Source organism: Podarcis pityusensis, assembly GCF_964106645.2.
Source record: "Podarcis pityusensis genome assembly, chromosome: 1".
Classification (NCBI taxonomy): Eukaryota; Metazoa; Chordata; class Lepidosauria; order Squamata; family Lacertidae; genus Podarcis; species Podarcis pityusensis.
The window spans coordinates 8,315,444-8,333,963 of NC_138028.1; the positions used below are offsets into that span (position 1 = coordinate 8,315,444).

Here is an 18,520-nt window from a genome sequence, read left to right on the forward strand (position 1 = left end):
TGCAACTTTATCTTATGCTATGCAACCCAGAAAAGGGCAAGAGAGTCTTATTGATTGATTGATTGATTGATTGAGGATAGGACAGGGCTACAAAGAGCTGTATCCAATGCAGTATACATGCAAGGATGCTTAAGCAAAGAATGTGTTGCTACTTCTTTCCCACTGCAGCCCCCTAAGATGCCTCTCCTGAGGGTTAGGAACATCAGGAAAGACAGGTCCTGGGATGCATGATGGATCTCTGAGCAAGCAGCTGCCACCTGATTCCCCTCACTTCACCCCTCCACCCAGTGAAACCTCCACCCCTCACCCCAGGCTTTTCCTGGGGGGCCCTTGACCCCCAGGAGTAGCTTTGCAAAGGACACAAGGTGTTGCAGTGGGAAGAGGGAATTGTGTGAGCATCATTGGACACAAGCCAATGGGCTGTAGGCAATGTAGCAATAAAGTGAATGTTCCGTTCACACATTTAAAATAAAATAAAATTCTATACCACTCTTCATCTGAGGATCACAGGCTGGTTTGCAATATAAAAACATAAAAGCAAAGTAACAACCAAAACAATACCCCACTGCAAGGATTCTCCTTGAACAATGGAACGTTCTCACCCACCCACACCCAGCATTCACCCTAAAACTGTTCTAGAGGTTTTCCCAACCCTAAGGAGCAGATTTGGGAACAGCACAAGGTACATGCAGGGGGAGGAAAGAGTGGGAAATCCGATTTCTCTAGTGCTAATCCTTGCACAAGCACAACTATTTAGTTGCATACCGCCCAATGTGTGTAAATAAGAGAGCAGCAGTTTTAGGTTAAACATTAAGACAGAGCTTATTAATAGCAGTTTTGTGATGGAACAACATTGTCTAATCATGTTATAGAATCTCCTTTCTTGAGGGCTTTCGAGACACCTATCGGGGATACCTTCAGCACAGGACAATTTAGGCTGGACAATTTCCCAATGCTATGATTTTGGTTGAACAAATCATGCCTACCACAGGTGAGCGTTTTGGTCTTTAGAGACAGTCTGCCTTGAATATGCCGATTCTATTGCAGTGGAGATCTCGTTTATGGATGTCTCAGTCTCATTTATCTTGATAAAACGATAGCGATGAGCAGCAGCCACGAGTTCTGGAACAAGAAATATAAGACACTTACAAATACACACGCCCATGTACACACACACACACACACACACACACACATCATTAAAATTCCCTGAGTGGTGTTTCTGTCTGACTTCCCGGCTTTGTGTAGCCGCTCTGACACTCATCCCATGAGAGCAACATCAGGAAGTCTACACACTCCCAAGAGATCAGGTAGCTACATTTAAAGAGAGGCAATTGATAGGTGCACCTGGGGAAAAGAACCCCAGGTCAGATGCAATTCCTGAATTCAAGGGCACATTCCACCAGGCAAAACCACTCAAAATGCAAAGCAGTGCCAGTGTGATAGAGTGGCCTGGAGGGCCAACTCTGGCTCCCAGACTTCTTCTCCGTTAACTTGTCTCCTCCCCTCTTAAAGCCAATACAATGGCTTCTCTCTATGTACACAGGCCTACACATTCCTTTGCCTCTCCAGCATGAGGTTCCTGGGGCAGCACCCCCCCCCCCCGGGAATCATGGTCCACCCCTCCTTTTCAAGGAATCCCACAGGGATTACAGTCCACGCACAGGGAAAACTTTCACAATTGATAACGCAACGTACTTTGCACGCTGCCTCTGTGGGCATCCCGCTCTTCTCACAGCACTAATCCTCCGTAATAATTATGCAACAAATTTCTTTGCGCTTCTTTTTGCCCCCTGAAGCAGTAAGTTTTTAAAACAAGGTGATTCAAAACCTAACGGAAAAAGAACTTTCTGCAACAGACCTCCTGCTGATCTAATATTTCATGTAACCTATTTGCATTCGCTGATGGCTATATCAGGGATCCAGAAATGTGCAGAGTTTTAACACTAGAACTCATAATATATATTGGTTTTATCATTTTATTTATGCTATTTCAGTCACTTTATCTCTGGGAAGGGAGGGGAAGCAGATATATAAGAGAGTGTGTGTACACAGATAATAGCTTTCTTTTTTCCTTAAAGTATTATTATTATTATTATTATTATTATTATTATTATTATTGTCATGTCCCTGCTCCCTTGAGAAAAACAATATCCCATCTTCTGTGGTCCAAAGTTTAAATTCTGCCACTAAATTAAACTACCTAAGTTCAATCAATCATGCTTTAAATGAATGGTTATACATGCTACAAATACATTCTATCTGCTGCTACATGCCATTATCCCATGACTCTGAAATACCTTCAAACTCCTTCATTACAAGCTCTGGGAACCCTTTGATTTGGACACGGATATTGCTGTTTTTGATGGTCTCCTCTTCCCACAGTTCAATAGTATGTTTCCTCTCCTCTTCCTAGAAATGGACACATGGCCAAAAAATGAAATTCAGCACGATACCCCTGCACTAATTTAAGTACCACTCCAGTTTTATTTGAGAGAAGACATACAGAAACCAGGATCGCTAGCTCTGGAAAGCACATTCATCATGGTACTGTCCATAGCTGGCAACGTTTCCCCTTTTTTCAGGGAAATTCCCTTATTCCAAATAGGATTCCTCGCAAGAAAAGGGAAAAGTTGACAGCTATGGTACTGTCCTGTGTGCAATATTATGCCTGCTCTAGAGTAATAGAGGTATCCTGGACACAAGGTGCTCAATGCCCTGGGTGTAGGATGGAAAAGAATGTGAGTTTCAAGGTATATGTATGGCTCTTGAAGACTGAAGATCTACTAGCAAAGACCCTCTCTGATTGTTAAATTCTAGTAAAGCAGCAGAATGGTCTAGGGAGGCAGCTGACTGCATCCCAAATAACCAGCTGTAAATCCAAGGCACCTCATTTGATCAGGTCCAAGTTTGGTAATCAGAGAAACGCAGAGTTCCCTATTTTTTATGTGTCCCAAAGCTTTGCTTGTTTAAGTTCTGACATTACCAGTTTCTTGATGGATTTAATAGCATCTTCAAAGTGCTGCACAGTTTCCTTGTTGAACACAAGCCCTTCATTCTGAAGCTGTTTTTCTAAAAAAAAATTGGGGAAACAATAAAATCTTAAATCTTCGTAATATGCTGCAGCTTTCAGATTTACCGTATTTTTCGCTCTATAACACGCACCCAACCATAACACGCACGTAGTTTTTAGAGGAGGAAAATCCGTAGGCAAGCCACCCATAGGCATTCCCTCCATAACACGCACAGACATTTCCCCTTACTTTTTAGGAGGAAAAAAGTGCGTGTTATGGTGCAAAAAATACGGTACTTATTATTATATCCCACCCTTCATCTCTTTCATGATCCCAGAGTGAACAAAACATTACTAAATTGAACAATTTGCAAATTTACAATAAACACGATATAAAATAGCAGCCAGCAATATTATTCAAAGCCTACTTGTCAATATCCAGCAGCAAATGCCAAAACCATCCCCAGCATTACAACAGCAGCTCCACCCAGCAAAATATCCCCCATCAGCCCCCACTAAAAGTCTAGGAGAATTAAAATGTTTTCAATTGGCTCTTAAAGAGGGCCAAAGATGAAACCAATTGTATTTCAGAACCCTACTGGCCTGGCTTGCATGTCCCACTAATCCAAACTCTGTCATAGTGTGAATGTGTGTGTGTTGGCTCCCAGAAAGGAGCTTACAGCTGCTTTACTTCTGCCTTTCCATTTTGCTGGCACGCTGAGCTAAGCTAAGTTTTGGCTGAGTGTCTTGTCCAAGCCTGGGCTCAGCTCTCTCTAAACTAACCCTATCCCTATGACTTTAATCTGTTTTAACAGTTTTCAATTCTGAATTTTATACTGTTGTAACCCACCTGGGGTACCTGCTGGTGAAGGGCACATAATACATTTTATTAAATTAAAAATAATAACCACCACCAGCTGTAATTTCTCCATGGTTAAGTAACGCCAAAGGGAAGTAAATCTTGACGAACTAAAGGCGTAATGAAAGAATATAAACAAGCTAATGTAATACAAAAAAATGTTAATGTAATATAGTACCAATTAAAAATGAACAATATGGATCTCTAGCTGTATCCAAAGCAAAAAAATTAAAATCCAAACACAAATAGTATAAATCTAATATTCATAAACATAACAAATGTGCCTCATTAAATATCACACAGCATGCAAAAATATGAATAGACTATAAACAGTCAAAATCATGTTGACCTTGGTCTTAGTGGTCTCATGAACTCTGCTTGGTTAAAAAGAAACTACATCTCAACAGATAATAAACCAAATGTTATTTGAGTTAATCACAAAGTAGCATTACCAGTTAGAGCTATAAATGATAATGCTCAGCGGGCCTTTGAGTATACCATATAAATGAATGTCACATTGTTCAATCTAGCTGGCACTCAAGGTTCTTCCAACCAAGGCATGTTTTTTGAAAAAATAATGTGGCTACTGAGCCTTGAAATTGTGCTGCCTTGGACTGTTACCTGGGTCCTCACGTTAATTAAAAATGCTGTTCTAATTTGAAGACAGTGTGGCAATCTAGGATGTAGATTGCAAGATTTATGCATTAGATCAGCTGAAAGGAACAGATTTAGTTTTCTTTTGTCAGCTAAATATTATGTACCAATGAGCGCATCAAAAGGGAACTCACCTGCGCTTAAGATTGACAGCTGTCTTGTGATGTTATGTCATCTCCTGCTATATTGACTGCAATAATCTGCTAAAGGTTCAATTCAGCACACTCTTTGATACCTTACATTTCACTGTCAGGGCTGGTGGCCCAGAGGCAAACAGTCAAAAGGAAGAAGGCAGTCAACGAGGAGCTGTAAGCCAGAATCAGCAGCTTTAAAGGGCCAGATGAAACTCTTAGTGATTCTACACAACAGCAGTTCCCTTATGGAGAGGGAGCTGCAATACCACCTTCTGGCCATTGGTGGTGATGGCGCTGCAGAGCAGCAGAGATCAGAGACATCATTCTTTCAGTCTGCAATGCAGTGCAAAGAATAAAGGGCCAAAACTATATTCACATAATTATGCCGCATACAGCCACATATCATTTCCTTAAATAATTGCAAGCATAGGAGAGACTGAGTCTTACTGGGAAGGAAAAGCACAGGGAGAGGAAGGCTTAAATCTTCAGTTTCCTCATCCTGCCTTCCCATTAAAAATTGGGCTCTTAATTATTTACAGAAAAACCTCACACTGTGTAATTAAGTGAATATATAGTTTGGCCCTTAGATGTCTGGGCTCCACCATCATACTGCCAGTCCAAGATTCCCAGCACCTTAGATTAGCAAACCTAGAATAGGTGACAAAAGGGCGGCCTTGTTATTCATGTAAAAAGTGCTGCAATCCCTATTTAGGCAAGTTCTTTTTATCAGCTTTCCTCAGCCAGCTTCCATTTTTCAGCGGTATCATCCTAACAGCGTTCAACATATTTCCAAGTAGTTCTGAATGAGAGAAATCAATTTCGTCTCTCTCGTGAGAAGAAAACGCAACAAAAACAACCATAAAGATTCACAGCCTCCAACTTTTGAAATGAGCCTTGCAACATATTCCCAGAAAAGTCCAGTCTGGTGAAATCTCCACTAGCTATAATTAAAAGCTACTACGAATTGTTGGCATCTGTTGCACAGAAGCTGCATCATTAAATATGCCATTCCTCCTATGTTGTTGTTTAGTCGTTTAGTCGTGTCCGACTCTTCGTGACCCCATGGACCAGTGCCTCTAATCTGGATTTGGTATGCTCCGGATGTGAGATTTGTGTACCCGAAGATGTTTTTGTACAGCTGGCATTACTCTTACTTACATTGGAGCAATAATGGCAGTGTTTAGCAACAAGATTGTGGTACTTCTTTTAATAGCATTATTATTAATAGCATAGTTATTAATAGCATACTTATTCCGAGGGAGGAATAAGGGATTCCTTAAAGTTTTTAATTATGTTTTTAATTCAAATTTGGATACTCAAAGTTTTCAGCGCTTGTTGTTTTAATAGTATTACAACTACCTTGTTAATGTGCACAGGGAACCTCAGGACATGTCAAAAATATTCCTTTGCTTGTGATTTTGAATAATTCTGAGGTCAACTCAGCATTTTCCTGTCACTTTCCTTATTGCAAAAGGCCCAATTTTGGAAGGAAGTGGGCTTGTTGTAGCAGACCTCCAAACCAAGTTTAGCGATGCAGCTTGAATTCACTGCTATGTGTCTGAGGCAAGCTTTTTTTTTTTTTAAATGATTTTTATTAAGATTTCAGTAAAAGATTAAACAGAAAAACATAAAAAAGAAATACACAAATACACAGTACATAATCCAAAGAAGAAGAAAAAACACAGAAAACAAAAAACAAAAAAAGAAACACAACAATTAAAAACAATATCACCTTTTCATTCCGTTTTTAAATTTACTTATTTTCTGGACCTTGTCTGAGGCAAGCTTTACCTACTAGGGAAGTAAAAAATGCAGATGATTTAGGGCAGTTCCAAATGGTTTCTGTTTTCGGCTGGGAGATTCAATCACATTCCAGCAAATTTAGGTTGGGCAATTAAAGCAGATTTGGAGAGCTGGCTCATCAAACCTGCTTCCCCAAAGTGAAAAGGAAAAATGAAGCGGGGCAGGGCTGGCACTTTATTTATGGAACTTCGTCTAATCTCCCCACTTGCAAACAAATAAAAAAAAAACCGACTCAATAAAAACATGTCAGCTTCACCTAACCTCCCTGCAATGAACGCTCAATAAGCAGGACGTGGGAAAGAACTCTCGATTTAACTTTCTGCATCAAGAGTGCTCTTAAAAACATGACAGCCAGCAGGACTAATACAGTAAGGGCGAAAAGGACAATAAAAAAGGGGCTAAGCTTCTGTATTTTCCTTACACCACGAAGCACAGAGGTTGGGTGGCCATCTGTCAGGGATGCTTTTGTTGAGATTCCTGCGTTGCAGGGGGGTCAGACTAGAAGACTTTCAGGATCCCTTCCAACTTCTACGATTTATGTGGAAATTACTCAATCATGGGCTGCCCTAAGTCTGGAATTTCCCAGACAAAGCTGGAATTCGGCCATCGGAAACCCTCTAGGTGGGATTTTATTTTTTTTTAAGTAAATTTTTATTATTTTCTTTACATATTCTTTTTCCAACAATCATTATTGTTACCATATATTCCCTTTGACTCTGCCGAGTCTTGACTTCCCTCCCTCCCTGCAGTTGGTATATTGCACCCCGTCTTATCGCACACATTATTTTATATCACTATTGTTTTTTTAGGTGGGAAATTGCAGAATTGTCCACGAAAATCCGGGTGTATGGCAACCCGTGTAGATTTCGGTGAATTTTTGTATCTCGATTTTCACTTTTTGAACGTGGCAGTCCTTTTATGACTGGGTACTTCTTGATGTGCGTTGGGCTGGACTAGATGACCCTGGGGGGTCCCTGCCAATTCTACACTCCTATTATTCTACTTATGGTTTATGACTAATTCTGCTATGTTTAATAATAATAATAATAATAATAATAATAATAATTTATTTATACCCCGCCCATCTGGCTGGCAAGTCGCCTTGAGCATGGCTCTAACCATAGGAAGGCGGCGTTCAGATTAAATGATGGCGAGATCTAAATTTTATAAAGGTAGATAGATAGATAGATAGATAGACAGACAGATAGTGGGCTGGACGCGGGGAAGAATAATGTCTCCCCACTCCAGCTCAGAGAGCAGAACCAGCTGTGCGCCAAAATAAGCCAAAATTGGGGGTTCCCCTCATTCTCCCCCCCCCAAAAAAACCCCCCCTGATCCCTGTGAAGGAAACTGCTCCCGCGGCGCGGAGGAGGGAAAACAGCTTACCCACGCTGCCCAAGTGGCCCAGAGCCGTCGCTGCCGCCGTGGACTCGGGTCGGGTGCAGGGCGGAGGCCGGGGATCCATCGCGGCCAAAAGCCAGGCTAGGCCGCGCGGTTGCCACGGCAACGGGGCGAAAGGCGGCCTAGTGCGCGGGCCGCGATCCTGCGCGCGCCTTCCTGCCTGCCTGCCTGGGAGCAAGAACCGTGGAAACCGGCGGGGTTTGCCTCGGAGGAGGCGTGCAGGGAGCCGGGCAGCAACACCGCAAACGCTTCAAATGCTCTGCCCGTGCTTTAAGAACAACGAACAGAAGCGCTCTCCCTATTTTTGTTTGTTTGTGGCTTTCATTGATTTTTTTAAAGGGGGGTGCTTTTAAAATTATTAATAATAATAATTATTATTATTATTATTATTATTATTTATACCCCGCCCATCTGTCTGGGTTTCCCCAGCCACTCTGGGCAGCTCCCAACAGATTATTAAAAACATGCTAAAACATTAAGCATTACAAACACCGTGTGCACTTGCATGTGCAATAATGCGCCTACCTTCCCTTCCCTGTTTAATGATCACGTCTAACTAATCATTACATCCTAAGTACAATGAATTGATCATTATTAGCGCCCCCCTTTCAGTTCACATGACGACTTACGTAGAAGGGGAAAGAAAATTTAAATTATTTGTTTGTTTCATAAAATGTATACACCGCCAGATTGTAAAAAAGAGAAAGAAAAACAACAACCCTCAAAGCGGTTTGTTTAAAAGCAATATGAAAAGGTCTTGAAACTAGGCGTGGCGTTTTACCTGTGCAGGGCAAAACTATTTGATAAAAAAAACACTTGTGGTTTATCCTACAGACTCTTCTGGCTCCAAGGCAAGACTCCTCTCCACAATGTTTTCCTTGCATTATGTGGCTCCCCCCCCCCCCCGCAGAGTTTCTTTCTCAGCTTTTTAAATATATTTTTTATTAAAGATTTTCTTGAATTACAAAAATACAGTGTAACAACGCAGCATAAGCTGGTGCATGGGGTTCTGTGTGTACAAATGCGAAAATATGTAGCATCCGAGCTGCTCGCCTCTTGAATTATGCTCAAGAACCATGAAAAATGAAAATTGAAATACAACTTTCCATGATGTATTTCCACCTCGGAGCTGCTCCAGACTCGAGTTTCACTGCAGGTATATATATTCTGCAGCATCTACTTGACGGTGGAGTTATCCTGCTTTTTGAATTGTTCTGCAGTGCTTTCCCAAGGCTACCACATTATTGCTGTCTGGAGGGACTATAGCACAACAAAAGTGGGGCAACCTCCCCCGCCCTCCCAAAAAAAGATCAATTGTGGTTTGAAAAGCTACAGGATTCAGAAAAGAAGTTACAGGATATTCACTGAAACAGCAAGACCACTCTAAAACTTCTGCAGGTGGAAATAGTATTGAAAGCAGGATTGCAGATGGCTACCCTGAAATGTCATGTGCACAAATTATCATGAACAGACAATATAAAGAATGGAGAAGTCAGTAGAGGGACATTTCTGGTTGATTATAAGCATAACAGTTCAAGAGAAGTCACTATGAGTTCTTCATGTGCAGTGCAAATCCAGCTTCATAAATTGCCTTATAGATTTACAGTACATCCCAGAAAGTCAAATGCTGGATCAGCCATCAGCTTTACTCTTCTCTTTATATGTACTAGGTGGGATATCTGCCTTTTCATTTTTTTAAAGCAGCATGTATACAGTTACTGTATACTCCCATCCTCCTTCCCCATCACAAAACATCTTTTCAAAAAAAGTTTCAGAATTGTTTCACAGATTGGAAGAGATATTGTATGTATTGCTGGCATCATTAGCTAGGTAAAGGTACCCCTGCCCGTTCGGGCCAGTCTTGACAGACTCTAGGGTTGTGCGCTCATCTCACTCTAGAGGCCGGGAGCCAGCGCTGACCGCAGACACTTCCGGGTCACGTGGCCAGCGTGACAAGCTGCATCTGGCGAGCCAGCGCAGCACACGGAACGCCGTTTACCTTCCCACTGGTAAGCGGTCCCTATTTATCTACATGCACCCGGAGGTGCTTTCGAACTGCTAGGTTGGCAGGCGCTGGGACCGAACGACGGGAGCGCACCCCGCCGTGGGGATTCGAACTGCCAACCATGTGATTGGCAAGTCCTAGGCACTGAGATTTTACCCACAGCGCCACCCGCGTCCCTTTGGCATCATTAGCTAGTTGCTAATAAACACTGCCCACAAACACCTCCCCATCCCCTGCTTCTTGATGTAAATTAGCCATCTGGAAAACTTGCAGCATGTGTTTTGTAGAGCTCATCCTGGGGCAGAATAGAAACATGTTTGCATGTGACGCCGCGATTGCATTCATATCCACAACAAAGAAACAAAGCACATGGCTTCCCTCAAAGAATTCTGAAGACTGTAATATGTTAAGGGTGCTGGGAATTGTAAGCATTTTCAAACTACCATTGTCCCTGTCCTAAAAAATAATAATAATCTTATATGTATCTTCAGCATTGAACACATCTGGAGATGGAAAAACTAGGCAGCCAAACAGAGTGATCTCCAGCAAGGCATGCAGAGAATATACCTTTCCCTATTCTTAGCGGGCCAAAAAAATCTGTCTCTTTGCTTCCAGGAGTTCAATATACCCAAATTGCTCCCTGCTTGACTGTGTTGGCTGGTTCCCATTGGGACTGGCAAGGCAGAAGACAGGGAAATCAACAGGAGGTGGAGACAGAGCCATTGAGAGCGGAGGCACCTAATTCCAATTCCCCACTGGTACCATTCTCTCCCCTGTTAAATTCTTCAAGGGAAACCCAGCCAAGGCCACCACATGGACTGGATTGTAATTTAAAAGGCAGGAGTACAGCGGCTGGTTGAGGGCAGATTGAGGTTGCTGGAGTGGTGCTCCATTTTTACTAATGGACCAGCCCCCCGTTACTTGCCACACTTTCCATCAGAGCAAGATCCTTACTACAAACTGTACAAACCATTCAGAAACAAACGCTCCTAAATGTGGGGAAAGCTTGAATCTGGGTGAGGTCGTTATTCGGTATTGGGGGGAATGCATTCAGAGGAGGAAGTAGGTAGATATTCAGTCTTCTGGCAGAGCTCTAGGGATAAATCAGGCCATGTTTGGCACTGGATCTGATACAGGGGAGGAGACATATAAATGCTCCATTGTGATAAGAGCCTCAACAAGTGTAAGACTTCCCTCAGAATCTCCTGGTTCCTTCTGCTCCATTTCCAGTCTTCCCTGTACTTAAATGAACCATAAGTTGCCACTTCATTGCAGCCAAAAAACCCTCCAGAACTATTTGGCTATATTAAGCCATGCAGAATGTACAATGTTTCCAGGCAATTTAAAGGTAGTGACTGCAGGTACGATCCTGGAGTCCAAGATCGTTTTGAAACAGGCTGTCTTGGGGATTGGAAGCAAAAGCATAGTGAGTTCCTAAGACTCTGGGAGCCTGCACTGATTCTGCCTTGAGTACTCTCACAGACTGCCTTTGCACATAACACTAAACCATGGTTTAGTGCCACAAAAGTGAGCCTCCATGAGCAAGCCCTCAGCTTGTGCATTGCCTTTTCCTTGTGCGCAGGACTTCAGATGAGTTTAGTTTGATTTTAAATAATCTCGACACAGTGTTATGTATTAGTCAGGTGTAACAGTGGTCAGTTGTTAAACGTGTCAACTGTAAACCATGGTTTAACTAACCTCTGCTTGTTTTAAACCAGGATCCCTGGTTCTACTTCATGCTGAGATTATATGAAAAGCAGAATTAAACTTGGCAGAAGTCTGTGTCTTGACCGCATAGGAGGGGGAGAAATGGAGCACATGAGCCAGAGGTTCAAGCTCATAGAGGCTCATCTCTGGAGCACTAAGCCATAGTTTAACAATTCATGCAAACCAGGCCACTATTTATGGTAGCTGCTGGCACTGTTTATAGTTTCCCTACCACTGCTTCCTATGCAACAGAAAGCTGATTTTTCTGAAAGATATTAACCAGTTCCAGGGCTGCCAAGATGAACTTACAGCCTGCTAAGGCTACTGAAGAGCCATTTCTCAGAGAGAACCTAAGCAGTGTCAGCAGTGATGTGAAGTGGAAGGCATTGCTGCAGTCATATTATTATGAGGACCTTTTGCTACATACGCAGTATGAAACTAGGATGACAGCTGTGATTAAAATGGCAAAGAGGACCTCTTTTTTTTAACATTTAGTAACATTTATTTCTGCATTCGGTATCAAGTACATAAGTGCAAATATTCAGAGTCCATAATTAAGTCCTACAGAGAACGTCATACAAATCTGTGATACATGTTACAAGCCGGAAGTCTTCAATTCCCATACATGTTGATCAGCCTGTTGATCCCTTAAGAACAAAAAAAAAGTACTGGGTGGGTTGGTTTTGCTTGATTCTTCTTTTTTTTTTCCTTTTAGAGAGTTATACAAAACGGCTTATACCATATCATTACCGGTTTCTCTTTCGTTTTTCATTACTTGTGCTGGAAAAAACACAACAACACTTAAGGACGTCTGTCTACGATTCTAGATAAGTTAGTAAAGATAAACTCAACCAGCAAACCCAGTGGACATAGAAGCAAAACCGCATCAGTGCACTAAGCAGGAAAGCCCTAGCGACATGTAACATTAAAAGTTATCGAAGCAATGCCAATAGAAGGAGGAGGAGGAAGAAGAAGAAGTAGTAGTAGTAGTAAGAGAAGCACTAGGAAATAAAAAATAGAAAGTTCAATAGTATTTTTAGGCTCTCACCATCATGCACTTGAGAAGCAACACAAGAACCACACTTAGAACACTTTTTCTCTTTACTATACTTTAGTGCTTGACACACGTGATTGCAAATAGTCTAAGAGAGAACAGAAACAGCAGGAGAGGAGAAAAAAACAGCTGCTTCGTTGTTTCACATCTCTGAGATCATGGTGTTTGAAAGAGAGAGAGGGGTGAAGGCAGATGTACCACGTTTAGAGCCCTCCGACGGGCACCTCAGCTGCGTTCAGTCCAAACGTCCCTTTCCTTTCCAGGGTCGAGCTCTGGGTGGAAAAGAGTTCTGCAATTCTGAAGCGGGAGTTGGCTGTGGACAGTGCCGATTGGCTGGCTCCCTATGACGTCACCCAGACACTCGTCCCTCCCCATCCCTGGAGTATTTCTGCACTTAAAAAAAAAAACACAACCCAAAAGTGCCTGAAAATTCAAGTGAAGTTCTCGTTTTTATTTTTAAAAAGAAAAAGCTGGACAGCCAACCTGAAGCCACAGGGCTGGGGGAGGAGAGACAGCCAGCCAGCTGAACCAGTGTTCACTTCACTCGCACTGCAGCTGAGGGACACTCTGTATGCAATCTTTCTATTTTACGTCTGCCTTCACCCAGAGAGAGAGAGAAAGAGAGAGAGACGAACAATAAATTATAAGTAAAAAGTAAGAACAGAGCTGTTTTCATCCCAGACTCCCTCATCATTCACGCCTGTAGGTGAGGAATTCTTGCCGCTGTTTCTACTCAGCCTTCCTCTTTGCGCCTGGGATTTTTGCTTGCATCCTAGAGATGAAAAGGTGAGATTAAAAAGAGAGAATTAAACACTGATTCAGACAAGCCGCTCCACAGCGTGTTTCATTTTCTCTGCTAGACAGCGCTCATATGGTACAGCTCCTTTCACTCAGAAACATTTTCAGCTAGGTTGCGCTCACTCATGAAAAGAGGCAGTCTTTTTTTGTATCTTCCTTTCTATTTAACCTAATTTGTACACCGATTAATTGCAAGAACCCCTCAGTGGTTTGCGTAAAACATCAAAGGTGCTTTAAAATGATTAATAAAAGTCAGAAGTTAAAAAGAAGTTGACTGAAAATATTTAAATACAAATAAAACCAGCAGTTAAAATATCCCCCCCCTCTCCCCCTACACACAGAAATGTGCATGTCAACTTTGCATACTTGGGTAGTCTTGCTTAAACAAAAACACAATTACCAGGTGCCAAAAATAGGACAGTGGTTTGCCTGATTAAATCTCTGAAAGCCCCTCACCGCATGCCCAGTGAAAAGCTCCACAGAGATTTGGAGAGACCAGATCAGGGTATGAAAAAGCTAAGTGAGTGTGTTTGGCCAGGACTGGAATTCACATTAATCACATGGCGAGGAGTCTGATTCTGCCTTTTAAAAATCCTGACAGGCCCATTTCAAAAAAGCTGCCTTGATAGGCAGGGAAGGAGGCTCAGTGTAGGATTTGCAATGCAGAATCATAGAGGGGAGGAACCCCTTTTTTCCATAGCTGATATAAATAATTTGGTATTGTTAATATTATTTCGATTTCTTACCCTGACCTTCATCGTAAGGTCCCAGGGCAGGTTACAACAACATAAAGAAAGGCAATATTAAAATCAGTTAAAACAATTTACACCAGAAGAATTGGGGGTTTGTATTTGTGTGAGAGGTGTCAAAGGCCAGGGCAAAGAGATATGTCTTCAGAATACTGCAAAAGCTGTACAATGAAGGTGCCAGACGGATCATGGCAGGGCGGAAAATCCACAGCTTAGGGGCTGGCCTAGCAAATCCCATCTCCCCGGCTGCCTCTCCCAAAATGTCCAAGGGCAGTGGAACTAACAATAGGGTTCTCTCTGCTGATCTGAACCCTCCATAAGGTCTGTGGGGAAGAAGGCGGTCTCTTGCAATACGAAAATCTTCCCTAACAATAGAAAGAAAGAGGATCAGGCAAAATTTATCCTTTTAAGATTCTGCAACCTGAAAAATATATACCGTATTTTTCGCTCTATAGGACGCACTTTTTCCCCTCCAAAAATGAAGGGGAAATGTGTGTGCGTCCTATGGAGCGAATGCAGGCTTTCCCGGGCTTCCTGCAGCTCCGCGCCACCCTCCGGATCCCGGCGCGAAGCCGCGCGGGGCTCCAAAGGGTAGCGCGGAGCTGCCTGAGCTCCAGGGCTTCTTGCAGCTCCGCGCCACCCTCCCGATCCCGGCGCGAAGCCGCGCGGGGCTCCGGAGGGTGGCGCGGAGCTGCCTGCGCCCCAGGGCTTCCTGCAGCTCCGCGCCACCCTTCCGATCCCGGCGCGAAGCTGCACGGGGCTCCGGAGGGTAGCGCGGAGCTGCCTGAGCTCCAGGGCTTCCTGCAGCTCTGCGCCACCCTCCAGGAAGCCGCGCGGGGCTCCGGAGGGTGGCGCGGAGCTGCCTGCGCCCCAGGGCTTCCTGCAGCTCCGCGCCACCCTCCCGATCCCGGCGCGAAGCTGCGCGGGGCTCCGGAGGGTGGCGCGGAGGTGCCTGAGCTCCAGGGCTTCCAGCAGCTCCGCGCCACCCTCCAGACCCCCGCGCGAAGCCGCGCGGGGCTCCGGAGGGTGGCGCGGAGCTGCCTGTGCCCCAGGGCTTCCTGCAGCTCCGCGCCACCCTCCCGATCCCGGCGCGAAGCCGCGCGGGGCTCCGGAGGGTGGCGCGGAGCTGCCTGCGCCCCAGGGCTTCCTGCAGCTCCGCGCCACCCTCCCGATCCCGGCGCGAAGCTGCGCGGGGCTCCGGAGGGTAGCGCGGAGCTGCCTGCGCTCCAGGGCTTCTTGCAGCTCCGCGCCACCCTCCAGACCCCCGCGCGAAGCCGCGCGGGGCTCGGGAGGGTGGCGCGGAGCTGCCTGCATTCCGAAGCCTGGTGCGCACTGAAGAGCGCGCCCGGGCTTCGCGCACCTCTCCACAAGCCTGGGGAGACCGGCTCGGTTCCCTAGGCTTGCGGATAGCAGGCTGTTCTGGGGGCTGGGGTCGGGGGAAGCTTGGGCTTCCCCCGCGCCTGCCCCGTGCCTGGGGAGGGAATTTTTTTTTCTTTATTTCCCCCCCCAAAAAAATAGGTACCTTGAACGCACCTTGTTTTAGAGGGAGAGAACAAGAAAAAAAATTTTTTCCCTGTTCTCCCCCTCCTATGATCCGGTGCGTCCTATGGTCCGGTGCGTCCAATGGTGCGAAAAATACGGTAACTGTGAGGAATACAATTGGAGAGACGAGCTGCAGGCTGTTTGTGGACACCCCCAAGGGAAGGTTTGACCCTTCTGCCCTCAACCATCCCTACTGTATAGTTGTCAGTAACTTGACCCTCTAGGAAAACATTGCATTAGGAGACTCACTTCGCCACGACGGTATTTATGTGGGTCCTCACAAGCCCCAAGTATTGGTCGATCTGTGCCTGAAAAGAGAGGAGGATGGGGGAGAGAAATCAGTGAGGCATCAACATGGAAGAATCACAGAAGAGTTGGAAGAGACCCTGAGGATCATCAGGAAGCCCTGTTCAGGGAAGTTTTTAATGTGTGACATTTTAATGTATTTTTAATCTTTGTTGGAAGCCGCCCAGAGTGGCTGGGGAAGCCCAGCCAGATGGGCGGGGTACAAATAATAAATTATTATTATTATTATTATGTTGTTGTTGTTGTTGTTGTTGTTGTTGTTGTTGTTGTTGTCCAACCCCCTGCAATGCAGGAATCTTTCACCCAATGTGGGGCTTGAATTTATACATTTGTTTTTTGTTGTTTTTTTAAATGATATTTATTAAAGTTTCAATAAAAGATTAAACATAAAACATAAAAAAGAAATACACAATTCAAAAATACACAATACATAATCTAAAAAAAAAAAAAGTAAAGGAACAAGAAAACAAAAGACAAAAAAGAAAGTAGAACAATTAAAAACAATATCACCTTTTCGTCTCCATTTTTAAATTTACTTATTTTCTGGACCTCCTCGTACCTCCCTCTTTTGTATTCCAGTTCAAATTGTTTGTCCAGCAATTTCTTTCCCTCTTTTTTAATCCCAATCTTAACTCTTAATATATTATAACATTAAAATTTTACCTTTTAAAAACCAAATTTCCATTTCCTTAAACTTTTTTAATCCTAATCCTCAATCTTAATCTAGCCATAATTTTAAATCCTAAACAGCTGGAAGCCACTTATTTTAATCCAACATCACTCTAACATTCTTTAATTTTGCAATGTTTCTGCAGATAGTCTTTGAATTTCTTCCAATCTTCCTCCACCGACTCTTCTCCCTGGTCACGGATTCTACCAGTCATTTCCGCCAGTTCCATATAGTCCATCATTGAATCTATACATTTGACAGAGGTGTTCTCCAGAGCTGATGTAGCTAAATCATCATCATTTCATTATTTATACCCTGCCCATCTGGCTGGGTTTCCCCAGCCACTCTGGGCGGCTTACAGCTCTCAACAAACACACACTTTGGTCATAATCCCCAAGTGAAAAATCTTCCATACTTTATAGTAATATTTCCCATTTGCCCACTGTCCATTTTGTAATAATTTGTGTGCAATGGGGACAAAATAATTAGTTAAAAAATAAGGGGAACCGGGGGGGGCGGACGGCGGACGACACACTCTCCCACTGCCAAGAATAACTTCTCCCTGAGACCTATAGATTGCATTAGGAAAAACAGAGCCAAGCGTGCTAAGTGGTTCTCAGGGTGGTGGGAGGCAATGGGGCCAGGAGAGAGGAGGGCAGGATCTGGTGTTGGAATACTGCAACAAAACTTGTTAAACCATTTTCCCAAGCTTGGGGAGCGAGGCATTTGGGCTCTGCTTCAGACAGAAAAATGTATTTGGCCTTTATAGATTATGCTAAATAAATAAATAAATAGAAAATCTTTTTTTTTTTAAAAGAAAGAAACCCACACCAAATGGCTAGCAGCCAACACTTTCTCCAAACTATCTATGCATTACTCACCAGTGCATCTCATCGCTTCCCTATCTTTGCAAAACAGTTTTGGTTTGTAAAAGAAAAAGATCTAGAAAAGCCCCAAGCGTGTATTCAAAATAAAGAACACAGACTGAGAAGTAAAGAGAAATTATCTATCATCTGCCTGCCTGCCTGCCTGCCTGCCTGCCTGTCTGTCTGTCTGTCTGTCTCTCTCTCTCTCTCTCTCTCTCTCATCTCTCTATCTGCACAATGGATTCAGAGAGCTGCATGCAACAATCATTAGTTTGAGGCCACTTTGCACATGACAGCCACCATATGGCGACCCTTCTGAATCACTCCACGGAGTGGGTGTTGCTTCATGGTGAGCTATTCATGTCCAGCATGCAAACCATGCAGTTTAACTTTTCTCCATCCCGCCCACCACAAAATACTGGAAAAGGAAAATAGTGCATGTTAGGGAGAGAACAAAACTACCTGAACCCCAAGACTGAGCTCCAGCATGCAAACAGCTTCCACACATGAATAGCCGCAACGTGGAAGGATTCACTGAATCGGCTTTCACTTGGTGGCCCCTGACATGTACACTGCCCCATCAAAAATGGTTTCTCTTTGATCAAACCTTCAGCGATCTACAGAATGGGCCTGAGGGCTGCTGAGGCCCTCAACCTTCTGCCACAGACCTGCTGCATATAGATCCACCAGCAGAGTTGATTAGGATTGCACTCTAAAATGGCAACCCAGGGCTGGATCAAGACCTTTAGAGGCCCTAAACCAGGCATAGGCAAACTCGGCCCTCCAGATGTTTTGGGACTACAACTCCCATCATCCCTAGCTAACAGGGACCAGTGGTCAGGGATGATGGGAGTTGTAGTCCCAAAACATCTGGAGGGCCGAGTTTGCCTATGCCTGCCCTAAGCACTTAAAAGATTTCCATAGGATCATTGAATTGTAGAGTCGGAAGGGATTTTTGG

General features: G+C 43.9%; 2 protein-coding genes and 1 long non-coding RNA gene across 5 annotated transcripts in view; 1 reads left to right on the forward strand and 2 right to left on the reverse strand.

Annotated features, from left to right (window-relative positions):
- CCDC175 (coiled-coil domain containing 175) overlaps positions 1 to 7,992 on the reverse strand; it is a 37,236-nt gene extending 29,244 nt beyond the window's left edge. The window contains exons 1-4 of one of the 2 annotated variants that reach the window (XM_080971870.1): positions 7,850 to 7,992; positions 2,987 to 3,072; positions 2,301 to 2,412; positions 987 to 1,122 (exon numbers count right to left, since the gene is read on the reverse strand). In XM_080971870.1, coding sequence (XP_080827996.1) covers positions 987 to 1,122; positions 2,301 to 2,412; positions 2,987 to 3,072; positions 7,850 to 7,928 — 413 coding nt within the window. In that variant the 5' untranslated portion in view covers positions 7,929 to 7,992. Of the gene's footprint in view, positions 1 to 986; positions 1,123 to 2,300; positions 2,413 to 2,986; positions 3,073 to 4,660; positions 4,813 to 7,849 lie in introns of those variants that run through there. The other variant, XM_080971871.1, reaches the window with a different exon arrangement.
- Positions 7,993 to 12,054: 4,062 nt separating this feature from the next.
- Positions 12,055 to 18,520, reverse strand: part of RTN1 (reticulon 1) — a 127,945-nt gene continuing 121,479 nt past the window's right edge. For both annotated transcript variants that reach the window (XM_080993018.1, XM_080993017.1), the window contains 2 exons: positions 15,969 to 16,027; positions 12,055 to 13,402 (listed from right to left, as the gene is read on the reverse strand). In XM_080993018.1, the coding sequence (XP_080849144.1) occupies positions 13,360 to 13,402; positions 15,969 to 16,027 (102 nt within the window). In that variant the 3' untranslated portion in view covers positions 12,055 to 13,359. The remainder of the gene's footprint in view (positions 13,403 to 15,968; positions 16,028 to 18,520) is intronic.
- On the forward strand, positions 16,279 to 17,503 carry LOC308470578. Its single transcript, XR_013982484.1, has 2 exons — positions 16,279 to 16,333; positions 16,929 to 17,503. It is a non-coding gene; the product is annotated as an uncharacterized lncRNA (long non-coding RNA).